Source organism: Dasypus novemcinctus, chromosome 4 (assembly GCF_030445035.2).
Source record: "Dasypus novemcinctus isolate mDasNov1 chromosome 4, mDasNov1.1.hap2, whole genome shotgun sequence".
NCBI classification, from domain to species: domain Eukaryota; kingdom Metazoa; phylum Chordata; class Mammalia; order Cingulata; family Dasypodidae; genus Dasypus; species Dasypus novemcinctus.
The window spans coordinates 38,924,878-38,938,273 of NC_080676.1; the positions used below are offsets into that span (position 1 = coordinate 38,924,878).

The 13,396-nt window shown below is 40.4% G+C and overlaps 1 protein-coding gene across 9 annotated transcripts in view; it reads right to left on the reverse strand.

Moving 5' to 3' along the window:
- WDR49 (WD repeat domain 49) overlaps positions 1-13,396 on the reverse strand; it is a 146,542-nt gene that overhangs the window by 14,181 nt on the left and 118,965 nt on the right. For 6 of the 9 annotated variants that reach the window (XM_071214593.1, XM_058295238.2, XM_058295235.2 and 3 more), the window contains 2 exons: positions 10,485-10,594; positions 8,461-8,601 (listed from right to left, as the gene is read on the reverse strand). In XM_071214593.1, coding sequence (XP_071070694.1) covers positions 8,461-8,601; positions 10,485-10,594 — 251 coding nt within the window. Of the gene's footprint in view, positions 1-4,100; positions 6,712-8,460; positions 8,602-10,484; positions 10,595-13,396 lie in introns of those variants that run through there. The other 3 variants (XM_071214594.1, XM_058295239.2, XM_058295236.2) reach the window with 1 other exon arrangement.

Genomic DNA, 13,396 nt, shown 5'->3' on the forward strand with positions numbered 1-13,396 from the left:
TACCCTTTATCCCAATCCCAGATAATAAAAATCAAACATCTAGTGTTATTGGTAACCATGTATATGCACTATTTTCAACCTGGGAAAACATGACTTTTAAACATTCATCATTCCACTTTATGGTTGGTTGCCTGACAAGATTTGCTATAATGATAAGCAAAGATGTGTTTTAAAAGTAATGAAAATGAAAGATATGGTGGCCATGAAGCTATCCAAGATTCCACTCATTACAATGATTTCATGATTTTAATATAGTGAAGTTGGTTAATCTTTTATCTTCTGATCCTTTCCTTGAGACCTGATTGGTAACTACATATATCAGATGAACAATGGTGCAACCCTCAAAGTAACAGCCTGGCAAGAAGGTAAATGGCAGTATGTAAATACAACACTGCAGTGACCAGCTGCTGTTATTCTTTAAGAGTAGTCTACAAAACTTCTTTATGGCTCTCATCCTCCATCCTATTCTGAATCCCCTGGACCAGTGCCTCTTAAACTATAACATTTATAAGAATCACCTGGGAATCTTGTTGAAATGCAAATTCTCATCCAGTAGGTCTGGGTGGGGGTGGGGGTGGGGGTGGGGTGGAGCTAAGATTTTGCCTTTCTCACAAAATCCCAGATGATGCCTATGGCATTAGCCATTGATTACAATTTTTTAGGAGGTCCCCAGATTGAGCCTGGGACCTCATACTTGCAAAGCAGGCACTCAACCACTGAGCTCCATCTGCTCCACTACTGATTATATTTTGATGTCAAGATTCTAATTCTTAAATCTAGAGTCTAGATTGGTATTGCCAGTCTGTCATAAATTTTCAGCCACTAGCCAGTGTTGGTGACAGAGAGTGGTGACGATTGATCAAAATACTTGAATAAAGTTTATATGACTCTTAAAAGATGGTGGTGGGCCTTGTTGAACCTTTTAAAAATATTTTTCATATATTAACGACTTCTGTTTTGTAGAACCTCGATTGTGGGATGTATGCATATGTTTGCATGACTTTCAGGATGACTTGGTGTTATCTTGGAAACAAAGATGGAATAAAAGGAAGAATTTCTACTTTAAAATGCCTCTGAGTTTGGTACTTATTCTGGATCTTTATCTAACTCTACTGAGGTATGCACGTGTAGTAATCTTACTTCTTGAAAATAATACATATATAGATGTTTTCTTCCTGTGTTTTAATTATTTGTTCAACTAAGAGCTTTTATATAATATCAGTGATTTTTTTCTTTACTAGTACTAGATCTAAGAATATATTCTAAAGCTGAACTAGATTTTACTAAAAGCACATATGTATATTTTACATCTATAGTTTAAGAGCTATGGAGAGAAATTTTGTGTTTCAATGGAAAACCATACATTGTCTCTAGCACATCCTTCTGGGATTGTCAGATTCTGGCTGAGTTCATTGTTTTTGAAATATATTGTCCCTCTTCATAAATTGTAAGTTACTGATGAATGTGTAAACTCTCTTGTCTGGTAAATTTTGAACTGATTCCCCACCATTTGTGGCAAAACAGGTTGGATACCTATCTGTGAATTGGACTGGAACCTGTTACCTTGCACAAATTGTCAACCCTTAACAAATGTTTTATTCTTTCGGTTTCCTTCAATTTCTAGCTACAACCCTCCAAACTAACTTTTCCGCTATTTCTTATTTCTTCTTCCCATCTAATACTGTCACCAAGAACTAAAACCTGACTATCCAGATCCTTAACTGGATGGACTCTACAACTGACCTTTTCCACCACCTTTCAACATAGGTGTGGCAGTTTGAGATTATTTTAGGAGTCCCCAAAAGAGAAAGATTATGTTTTTAAATGAATCTATTCCTGTGGGTATATTACCCTTTGATTGCATTAATTTGGTTGAAGGTCCTTTTATTAGATTACTTGAAAAGATCAATTTAGGGCTTTTGATTGAACTATGCAAGTAGGTAAGACTCAGGGTGAGTCTCCTCCTCCTGCTGGGTCTGATATAAATAGACAGAAACACAGAGAGACACAGACACAGGAAAAGGAAGCCACCACATTTTACCCTGCCACATGAGAGAGGATTCACCCACAGCTGACCTGCAAAGAGAGAAGCCCCCAAAAGGCTCAAAGAACTGAGGCCCTGAGAGAGAAGAGAGAGGACACCCAGTAAGAGACAAGCCCTATGCCAGCTTTGCCTACTGCTGCAGAAAGGAAAGGCCTCAGCAGAGACCAGCGGCTATATTGCTTTTTCATGTGGTAGCTGACGCTAACTTTGGTGAGAAAGCACCTCCTGTGGTGCCTCAATTTAGACTTTTGACAGCCTAGGAGCTATGAGATTTTACTCCAAATAAATTCCCTTTGTAAAAGCCAACCCCTTTCTGGGACTTTGCATCGGCAGCCCTTTGGCAGACTGAACAATGTTTGACCAATATTGTAACACCAGCAAGAGCCCCCAAAAGGGAGTTTCTTAGATCCTGCTTTCTCAAGATCAGGAGGTTTATGATCAGCTCTGAGTTGTTTAGAGATGAGTGACATTTATTTATTTTGAACAAAGGGAGGCACTGGTAATGTTGGACTTTACCTGAGCCCTGTGCTCCCAGAAAGAAGAGGAGCCAGTTAAGAAACCCCCCAACCTTCCAGATTCTGGAAACAGTCAACCACAGAGGACCTCCTTACTCTTGTGTATTTTGAGATATGACCCTCTCTGTTCTTTCTCACGATGCCCCCAGCAAAAGAATTATCCTAAGTGACAGAAACCAGACAAAAAGAAGTGCATATTGTTTGACCCCATTTATAAAATTGTAAATATAAACAGAGAACTGGAATTAGATTAGCAGATATTATGGCAGGAAAAGAATAGAGGGATTGAGAGGTGACTACAAAGAGGTGAAAGGTTTTTCTTTATGGTAATGGAAATTGTCTAATATTGATTGAGGTGATAATTGTGATTATACCAAAAGCCACTGTGTACACATTTTGGATAGATTGTATGGTAGGTGAATACATATTAATAAAATTACTTAAAAAAATTTTTTTAAGGATAACTCCCTTGTTTATTTACTTGGCTCTTTAAAAGACCAGATTGCCTTCCTTTTCTTTGAGAACATACTCATTAAAGATGTTTTCCTTATGCAACAGCCTAAATAAAAGTATCTTCTTAATAGTCCAGTGCATTTCGTCCTTGAATGAGCAAAAAGCCAGATCACCTGTGGTATCACTAATGCCACATTTTTTTCTCCCCTGGCAGTTTTAAAGATTTTACAGATACAGTGAGAATGGGTCCTAGGAAATTTATGGCAAAACCTGACCCAGAGCCAGTTCTAGGTAGTGTCCAGTTTTTGAATACAGTATTTTTCAAAGAGGAGCTTCAAGCTAATCGAAAACCCATTGGGAACAACTGGGAAGCAAGGAGAGAATGTAAAAGATGTTTCAAGTTGAAACAAAAAGAAAAAGAATACAAAGGACATTAAAAATCCAGTAGGTAGGGAAGCGGATTTGGCCCAGTGGTTGGTGTCCGTGTACCACATGGGAAGTCCGCGGTTCAAACCCCGGGCCTCCTTGACCCGTGTGGAGCTGGCCCATGCGCAGTGCTGATGCGTGCAAGGAGTGCCCTGCCACGCAGGGGTGTCCCCCGCGTAGGGGAGCCCCACGCGCAAGGAGTGCACCCGTAAGGAGAGCCGCCCAGAGCGAAAGAAAGTTCAGCCTGCCCAGGAATGGCGCCGCCCACACGGAGAGCTGACACAACAAGATGTCCCAACAAAAAGAAACACAGATTCCTGTGCCGCTGACAACAACAGAAGCGGACAAAAAAGACGACACAGCAAATAGACACAGAGAACAGACAACTGGGGGGACGGGGAGAGAAATAAAAATAAATAAATCTTAAAAAAAAAAAAAATCCAGTAGGTAATACTAAAAAGTCACCCAGGGATTATTAAGTGTTTGAAATCTGTCCCAAGCTCCAAAGTGATACTTTAGAACCTTGAAAATAAGTCTGGTAAAGTGCTTCTCAATGTACAACTGCCAATAACTTTGTACATAATTATGGAAAATGCAAGGACATGTGTAAAAGCCAATGCAGACTTAAGGTAGACTCTGTAATGATAGCATAGATAGGAATATATTAGTAATTGAGACCTTATTTATTAGAGAATTGTGAGTTTACAGAACAATCATGCATAAAATACAGGATTTCCATGTACAACTTATTTTTAACATCTTACATAATTGGTGTGGTACCTTTGTTATAACTGATGAAAGCACGTTTTTATAATTATACTATTAACTATAGTCCATGGTTTAATTTAGGATTCACTATGTTTTGCGGTATCACAGATTTTTTAAAATTTTTATTCTATTACCATGTATACAACCTAACATTCCCCCTTTTAACTGTGTTCAAACATATAATACATTTATTTTAATTACTTTTTATTAGCAACTGACTATGGTAAGTGCTCTACAGGATAGCGTAAGTTAAAGATAAAATACATACATGTATCAGACACTTGGCTGGAATAAAACAAAAAATTACTCTAAGTGCATTAGTAAGGATGAACAATGCTCAACAGTGGTTCTAGGAGAAGAAAACTAGGAAAGAAGAACAAATATCTTCCACAAGAGTCTTCGAAGTAATAACCAGCACTGAATAAAAGTGATTTTTTAAAATAATAACAATTTTTCATTTCAGCAGCATCCTCCTGAAAAGATGGCTGGTTTTAGAAATCAGCACAAGAATGGGCTGCAGAGGAAACACAATTTGAACAGGGAAGATCTTGCCAAACCCTCTAACAATAGTATACAAGGTGCTCTCTTCACTGGCTCCCATCTACCCGTCTAGCCTTAATTCTCATCATGCCTCTTAAAGAATTCAGCCATTTGGAAATACATAGAGCCCCCTTAGCACACCATGTTACCTATAACACAGTATACTTACATTTATGTTATTATTCATTTGCCAGAAATATCATCCCCTCTTTTCTTGCCTAGCTAATATCAACTTGACTTTTAACATCCAGCTCAGGTATAATCTAGTTTTCTTTAAAAACCGTCTCTAAAGCGCCATGTGCTCCCACAGCGTTCAGTGTTTATCTTTGTCATAGACTTTATTGGCAAACATTATAATTTTTTGCTTCTTTATCTGTCTATTTCTCCAACTATACCACAGATCTTTGATAAGATCTCTGAATCCAATCCACTCCATCTCTGAATCTCCTGCACCCAGCACAGGGACTAGCACACAGAAGGCATTCAACATCTACCTTAGGAAAGGCTGGATACATAAAAGAGCAAACAGTATTTCAGGATCTGTTTGCCAAAGACTCTGTGTTATTAAGCAGAATATGTTACAGTCCCCTCCCATTCTCTAGACCTTTACTTCCAAATGGCACACCAATACCTCAAACTCAACACATCCCAAACTCAATTCATTACGTTCTCTCCATTTACATGTGTCACTCAGTTGTCTTACCATCTGAAGTCACCCACTGAAGCCATCTTGAAATCATTTGGACTTCTGCCCTATTTTCATCCCTGAGGTGCCTCCCTTCACATATTTCCTTGGCCTTTCCTGCTCCTTCATCTTCTGAACTCCTACCCATCCTCTGAATTCCTACCCAGCTCAGATGTAATCCTTTCTCTGCAAATTATTTCCTATGCCACAGCCAGAATTAATCTGGCTTCATTCGTGTTATCATATGACATGCATTCTGTTCTCACCAATTTGCATCTGTCTCTCTCACAAGTTAGTGAGCCTTTTTAAAGAAGGATATATTTGCACTTTCAGAGAAGGCAGCAAGGAAACTGCAAAGGAAGAAGAGCAGAGAAAAAGAACATCCTTTAAAAATTGTGAGGAAATTATTTTTTTAAATTCATATGAAGAAATCCAGGAAAAAAATTTTCCTCAAGAGAATGTAATAGAGTGTTCTAGATATTTCCAGCCAGTCACACCCATCTCTCTCAATAGATATTCTCCCTGGTTGCCCATAAGGACAATTCATTTGTGGATTCCTCTTGCTGCAAAATATAAAAGGATTCTCACTTGAGCAGGGGCTCTGACCGCTGAAGTGAGGCTTTGTGCGGCGGCTTGCTCGGTCGGTAGAGGTGGGGTCTGGCTGCGGACGAGGGGTCGGTCCAGCTTGGGACGAGGGGTCGGTCCAGCTTGGGACGAGGGGTCGGTCCCACTTGGGACGAGGGGTCAGTCCGGCAGCAGACGAGGGGTCGGTCTCACAGGGGTTGTGCGGTTTGGCTGACGGGGTCACCCAGCGAAGCCGGCGACGAGGGGGTCGCCCGGAGAAGCAGGCGACAAACTGGGGACAAGGGAGGCCAGGCCCTTGTCGGGGGCTCTCAGGACTGGAGGGCGCACAGCAGAAGAACTACCGCGGAGACAAGGTAAACACGCAAGTCCAACTTTATCGAGGGAGAGGCAACAGTTTTATAGGGGCTGGGGAAGGCTGATTGGTCGAAGCCACGCCCTGCTCTGATTGGTTGCCAGAGAAAGGTCAGTGGGAGGTACTGGACGGGGGAGGGGTGGTGATTAGGGATTGGCTGTTGCTGTTGCTGGGGGAAGTGGCAGGGTTTAGGGATTGGTGGCTGCTGTTGCTGGGGGAAGTGGCAGGGTTTAGGGATTGGTGGCTGCTGTTGCTGGGGTGGAGGGCAGACTTGAGTTTCCCGCCTTGTGCCTGGCTGTTGCTGCTGTAGGGGGGAGGCAGACTGGAATTTTCCGCCCTGCGCCTGCGCAGGGAGAAAGAAGAAGAAGGGTGTTGCCTCATAAGGCATCGTGTGGCGCTATCCGGGAGGAGGGGCGGCCGCGGAAGCATGGCTGCTGAGAAGGGGAGACCCGAGGGCACTCTGCGCCCATGCCGAGCTCCCTTCAGGGGTGGCGGTGAGTCCGACCAGCCACCCTATTATGGGGGCAGCGGCTTGGCCTACTGCGGCTGCTCCCCTGCCAGGCCAGCAAACCACACTTCAGCCCGAGGGGTGACCGCAGCTTTGCTTTTCTCACTGTGTACCTGCCTCTCTCCCACTTCTTGCTCTCCAGCTCCTAGGTATGCCCTGTGGCCTGTTAAATTTGCCTCAGTTCCGACTTCTTGCTCCATCTTGGTTTTCTCTTCTGTGCAAGTCCTATGTCTGGACTAACTTCACAACTTTGTCCTCGCTCTCTGGATGTTTTCTTACCTTCTGTTCCCCAGAATCTCCTCTAGTCTGTCTGCACCTTACAAGGGCAAGAGAAGTACTCCCCATATTCATTCTTAAAGAAGAATCACCCTGGGGGAAAATGATAGGATGATAGACTAAAAACTCTATCAGATGCACTGAATGTTTGTGCCTTCACAATTTTAAGAGAAATGAGCAGAAACCATAGACTTCACAAGAAACCTCACAAGAATAATCAAATGATTATAAATTCAGAAAATAGAAACTCAGGACAGGTAAAGGAAGCTGTTAATATAATAATTGCACTGGAAATTAGGGGGATGAGAAATTACAGCTGTACCTTACTTATAAGTAGAATTTTTTAAAAAAATGTTGACCAGCTGTTCTTCCTTTCCATAGGTGACCATGCAACAGGAAGAAGGCTAAATCTCCATAAGTGTGGACATAAAGAAATATTTCCCTCCCATAAGGGTTATTATTCCTCAACGATGATGTTCAACTTCTTTCTCAGAAGATGCGAAAAATTTAGAAATCATAAATTTCAGATGGCTTGAGTGTATTTCTGATCTTTTGACTTGTTACAAGTTGAAAATTGCACTTTTCATTAATTATTTTATATGAGTTCCCCATAGTGTCCATATGCTTTTTGAGTGCTTCGCTGAGAATCAGGTTTTGCCCTGTGCTCCCAAAAGGCCCTTATTTGCAGGTAGGATTTTTGTCCAGAAATTATTCTCCAAATTCATAGAAGCTCAGAATCCTATAACAGTCTGAAAAATAGAGCATCCCTTTTGCACATTTTGTTTCCAAAGCTCCAGAGATCATTCCCTGATATTTTCTAAGTTCAGCTTTCTTGTCCATCTTATCATCATATTAGCCTAGCACTGCAGCTGGAAGCCTCCAAGACAATACACTTTAAGTAGCCTCTATTTATAGTGTTTCACATGAAAAGAACAAATTCAGTTTGTCAGAGATCCTGTTCTAAAGTGGTCTTATTATGTGTCTCTCTCTGGCATCAGTTTTGAAAATTAAGGTTATTTAGGGGCAGGGGTTCTCATCCATGGCAGATTCATGATACCTGTTCATGACACCCTGACTTCAGAAAAGCTACAAAATAAAAAGATCTTTCATGTGTTCCAGCCCATTGGCTGTCCTTTCTGAAAGCACAAATCTGCAGCAAGCAATAAATCTTAACAGTCATACCACACTTCATTTCACTGCAACCTACAAGGCAAGCCCTTGCTACTGTCCTGCTTTTCTACTTTATTTTGGAATTAGTGGAGCCTCATGGGGTTAGATGAGGAGGGTACCTGATGGCTGAGGACTTACTTTCAGAAAGTGATGGCAGCTCCGGAATTGGGGGACTTTCTTCCTCTGGCTCTTCCCTAAAGTATTTCTCAAGAAGAAAAGCAGGTTTATTCACTTCAGGCAGCTCCTTCAGGGCGCCAATGTTTAATGACCTAAATGCGCCTTCACAACAGCAGGTTCCAGGGAGGATAGGAGGAAAACACAGTATCATTAATTCTTCGGAAGAAGCTAGCACATTTCCAAGGAAAGTTAAGGTTTTAAAATTTAACCTTCCTGTTACTCAATTGGTACAGCTGCAGTGATCAGCAAACCCTATAAACACAGCTGTTCAAGAGAACGCCACACTCCTTTTTATTCAAAAGGACCAAAAAGAACTCAAGGCTTCCCATTTATTTATTTTTTTATTTTGTATTCTTTTGCTATTTTCACTTGAAATTGAGTATTTTGCAGTTTTGGAAAAGCTCCAGTCTCTTTTAGCTACAAGAAAATTGTATCCTTTGTGAAATGGAATCTATTTTTTTAAATGTTATTTAACAAAACATCTAAAATTTTGAATTTTCAGGAGCTTTTTCCTTTGGCTAAACCATACTATATTTATATGCACAATGAGATGATAGGAAGTTATTTTAATCATGTTCTTAAAAGCAAAGTCCTGGACAAAATGAAAAAGTTTTCATTTTGCTTCATGTGATAAATGGATAATGGAATAGAAATCTACAAAAGCTTAATTCAAAATGCGGTTTGATATTTATGTTTGCTTGTTGGGTCTGTGAAGGTAGGAACTGTGCTTTTGTCATCACGGTGGCCTCAGTACCTAGGAACAGGAAACATACATATTCAGCACCTGCTAGGAAACAGTCCCGTGCTATGTCTATGGTTCTCAAACTTCAGCATGCATCAGAATCCCCTGGAGAGCTCATGGAAACCTAGATTGCTTGGTATCACTTCTCAGTTTCTGACTTAGTTTGGCTGGAGTGAAGCACTAGAATTTGCATTTCTAACAAGGGACCACACGGTGAGAACCAATCAATGTGCCATGTAAGGCAAAGAAGGAATTTCACAGCCTGTAAGGTATCATGACAGCCATCTGACAGAGGAAGAAACAGGTTCAGAATGCCTTAGTAATTTGCCTGAGTTTATCCAGCTGATAAAGGGCAGATCATGGATTTAAATTTAAGTATATTTAACTCCAAAGGTTGTGCCCCAAGTTAAGTAATGATAATGATGATGATGATGATGATGATGATATATCAAGCTACTACAATATGCCAAGCTCTACAGAAAATACATTTCATGTAATAGCATTTCATGTAATCTTGGCAAAAACACTCTCAAAAAATGAGTTTATACAGGTATATTGATTGGTAGCAAGAAATTGTGCCCCTTTTGAAAGCAAAGTTTCTTCAGAAGTTCTAAAATCAACATATCTCTGTGGGAGCACAGTTGCCCCTGGATATACGTTGATAAAGATTTGCATATGAGTGAAATATTCTCCTGATACGATGGAAATTTGAGAATGATTCTCACATAAGTTTCTGAATGCTACACTTCAGTATGATAGCCAATCCTTTGTTTCAATTACATTTTTCATAATCCTTTTCTGGTCAACCAAACACTAGACTAATTCTGAGTGGTTTGGGCTTCCTAAGAGCAAAGATAATTTTTATTCCTCCCCTTCTCTTAAACACTTAGGGGAAAGAATTAACATTGTGGTGCCATTTCTATTTTGGGAACTATAGTAAGCACTTTACACATGTTTTCTTGCTTAGACCTTAAACTTCTGCCTTGGCAGACTTTGTCATTTCTGTGCTGTGCAGCCTTGGAAAAGTCCCTTAATGTCTCTGAGCCTCACTTTCCTCTTTGTAAAATGGAGATCATGAACCTTAACATCAGGTTGTAAAAAAAAGTGCATATATATATGTTGCACTTTTTTTACATATATAGTATACTATATATATATAGTATACAAATACAGCTATTTGTCTTAATCATACCAATCTATAAAATAATACTATTATAAAAATCTATCAACAATGGTTACTTACTGAATGATTTTTGTAGAACTCCACCATTGTAAAGTGTAGGTGTTATTTTCTTACAAATAGTTCTTTCTTTATACTTCTTATCCAAATTTTTATCTTCTGATGGGCTGACACTGGAAGAAAACAATTTATGATGGAATAGAGTGTTAACCACATAGGATGAAGAGACATTTTCTGGCTATAAGTACATATCATGCTTTGACAAAACAAAGAACAAAAGAAACATTTGTTTTCCTGTGTACCTCAGTAGTGACATTTTTTACAACAATCAAGCAACTTCTTTGACTAAAGTGCCTATTAGCCAGGGGATGATACAGAAAAGGGTGAAAGGCTGAGAGGCTGCTTAAGCAAAGATCCCTTCCCTATAACAACTGGGAAGTCAGGGAAAGAACTCTGCAGAAGGAAAATTTCACAGAAACACATACACATTCTCTGTGTCACGTGTGTAAAGCACATGGATCACTGTGAAGTAAGCATCAGTGGTATGCGTCAAAGGCCTATTAGCTAACACAGGCGTGGATCTTCACTTATGGGAACCAAAATGCAAAAATGTCCAGTGGTTTTGAAGTTTGTCATATAAATCTATAAGAAAACTTTCATTAGCATGATTCCACAGAAAAGGCTTTTGTCAATCAAACATAGGGAGTGAAATCATTACACAGCTGAATATAATTCCAGTCAGAAACCAGAGAATGGTCTCAAATGCTTTCAGTCTTCACTGTCACAGACCTTAACCCTATTAGCTGCAAGTCGTGCAGCCAAAAATCCTTATTAGTCTCTTGGGAGCACCCAGCCAGTAAACACTCCCATCTTTAGTAAAATTGTCACGTGCTAAGGGAATCTTGACCTGCCCTTCCCTCCTTTCCTTGCATCCTTTAACCCTACGTAATTGCCACACCCCATCCTCTCATTTCTATCTCCACTTCTGCTATGTATTTAGTAAATTTGAGACCTTGAGATGTTTCCTAAACTCTCAGCCTCAGTTTCCTCCTCTATAAAATGGATTCTTGGGGTTTGAAAGGATTCAACAGATCAAAGTTTAGTGAAGTGCCTAATAAACAACAGTGTTCAATAAATGTTAATTTACCAACTTCTTTTTCCTCCATTCAATTTTGGCAGCATCTTCCAAACTCAAGAAATAGAAATAAAATATCAAAACAAGTAAAATTACAAGATAGAGCTTTCTTAAAATTAATATTGGGTATTATTTATATAGCTTTAGGTAGCATTTTATTGATTGCTTTTTTTGTATTTAAATAAACTTTCTATTTTAGACTAGTTTTAGATTTACAGAAAAGTAGTGAACATAGTACAGAGAGTCCCCACACATCACTTGCCCAATTTTCTCTATCGTTAAGACCTTACATTACATTTTGTCATAACCTAAAAACCAATATGGGTACATTACTATTCACTAAACTCCATATTTTACTCAGATTTTATTAATTTTTTTCCTGATGTCCTTTCTCTTTTGTCCCAGGATCTCCTCCAGAATGCCACATTATATTTAGTCACTCTCTTAGCCTCCTCTAGACTATGAAAATTTCTTGGACTTTTCCTTGTTTTCCATGACCCTGACAGTTTGGGGAAGTACTGGTCAGGTATTTTGTAAAATTTCTCTCAATTTTGGTTTATCTAATGTTTTTCTCATTATTAGCCTGAGGTTTGGGATTATTGGAAGAAAGAAGAGGTAAATTACCATTCTCATCAATCATAGCAAAGGTTCCTGTTATCAACCTGATCTAGTGCTGCTGATTTAATCTTTATCACCTGGCCAAGGTGTGTTTGCCAAGTTTCTCCACTGTCAGTAATTTCCCCCCCACTCCCTCCTTTCCATACTCTGATCTCTGGAAGCCATTTACCAAGAGTTGCCTACACTTAAGTTTCATCTCATTAAGGGTGGGAGGGGACTGGCAAGCGGACTTGGCCCAGTGGTTAGGGCGTCTGCCTACCACATGGCAGGTCCAAGTTTCAAACCCCGGGCCTCCTTGACCCGTGTGCAGCTGGCCCATGTGCAGTGCTGATGCGCACAAGGAGTGCCCTGCCACGCAGGGGTGTCCCCCGTGTAGGGGAGCCCCACGCGCAAGGAGTGCGCCCCGTAAGGAGAGCCGCCCAGTGAGAAGAAAGTGCAGCCTGCCCAAGAATGGTGCCACACACACAGAGAGCTGACACAACAACAAGATGACGCAACAAAAAGAAACTCAGATTCCTGGTGCCGCTATAAGGATAGAAGCAGTCACAAAAGAACACACAGTGAATGGACACAGAGAGCAAACAACTGGGAGGGGAGGGGAAGGGGAGAGAAATAAATAAAAAATAAATCTTAAAAAAAAACTATTTGGGGGAAGCAGATGTTGCTCAAGCAGTTGGGCACCTGCCTACCACATGGGAGATCCCATGTTCAGTTCCTGGTGCCTCCTAAAGAAGATGAGCAAGATAGCGAGCTGACACAATGGACTGGTGTGGAGATCTCATGCAACAAGCTGACGCAAGAAAGAGACAATGAGGAAACACAATGAGAGACACAACAAGCAGGAGCAGAGTTGGTTCAACCCATTGGGGGCCTACCTCCCACATAGGACGTCCCAGGTTCAGTTCCCGGTGCTTTCTAAAAAGAAGACAAGCACACAACGAACAGACAGAAAGCAGACAGTGAGTACAAACAATGAGGGGGGGGATAAATAAACAAAATAAATCTTAAAAAAAAATTTGGAATTACAGAATTTTTTTTTTTAGGGGAGACTTGCCATCCAAAAAACTTGGGGCAGCGGGCAATTTTTCTTCAAATTATGCTTGAATGGCCTCCCTCCTCACAATATGCAATCTTCTTAGTTAAGAATATTGCTTAGTCACTAATTGGCTTTGAAGACAAGAATGATGTCATCCTTAGAACATTCTTTAATAACAGTGAGGGA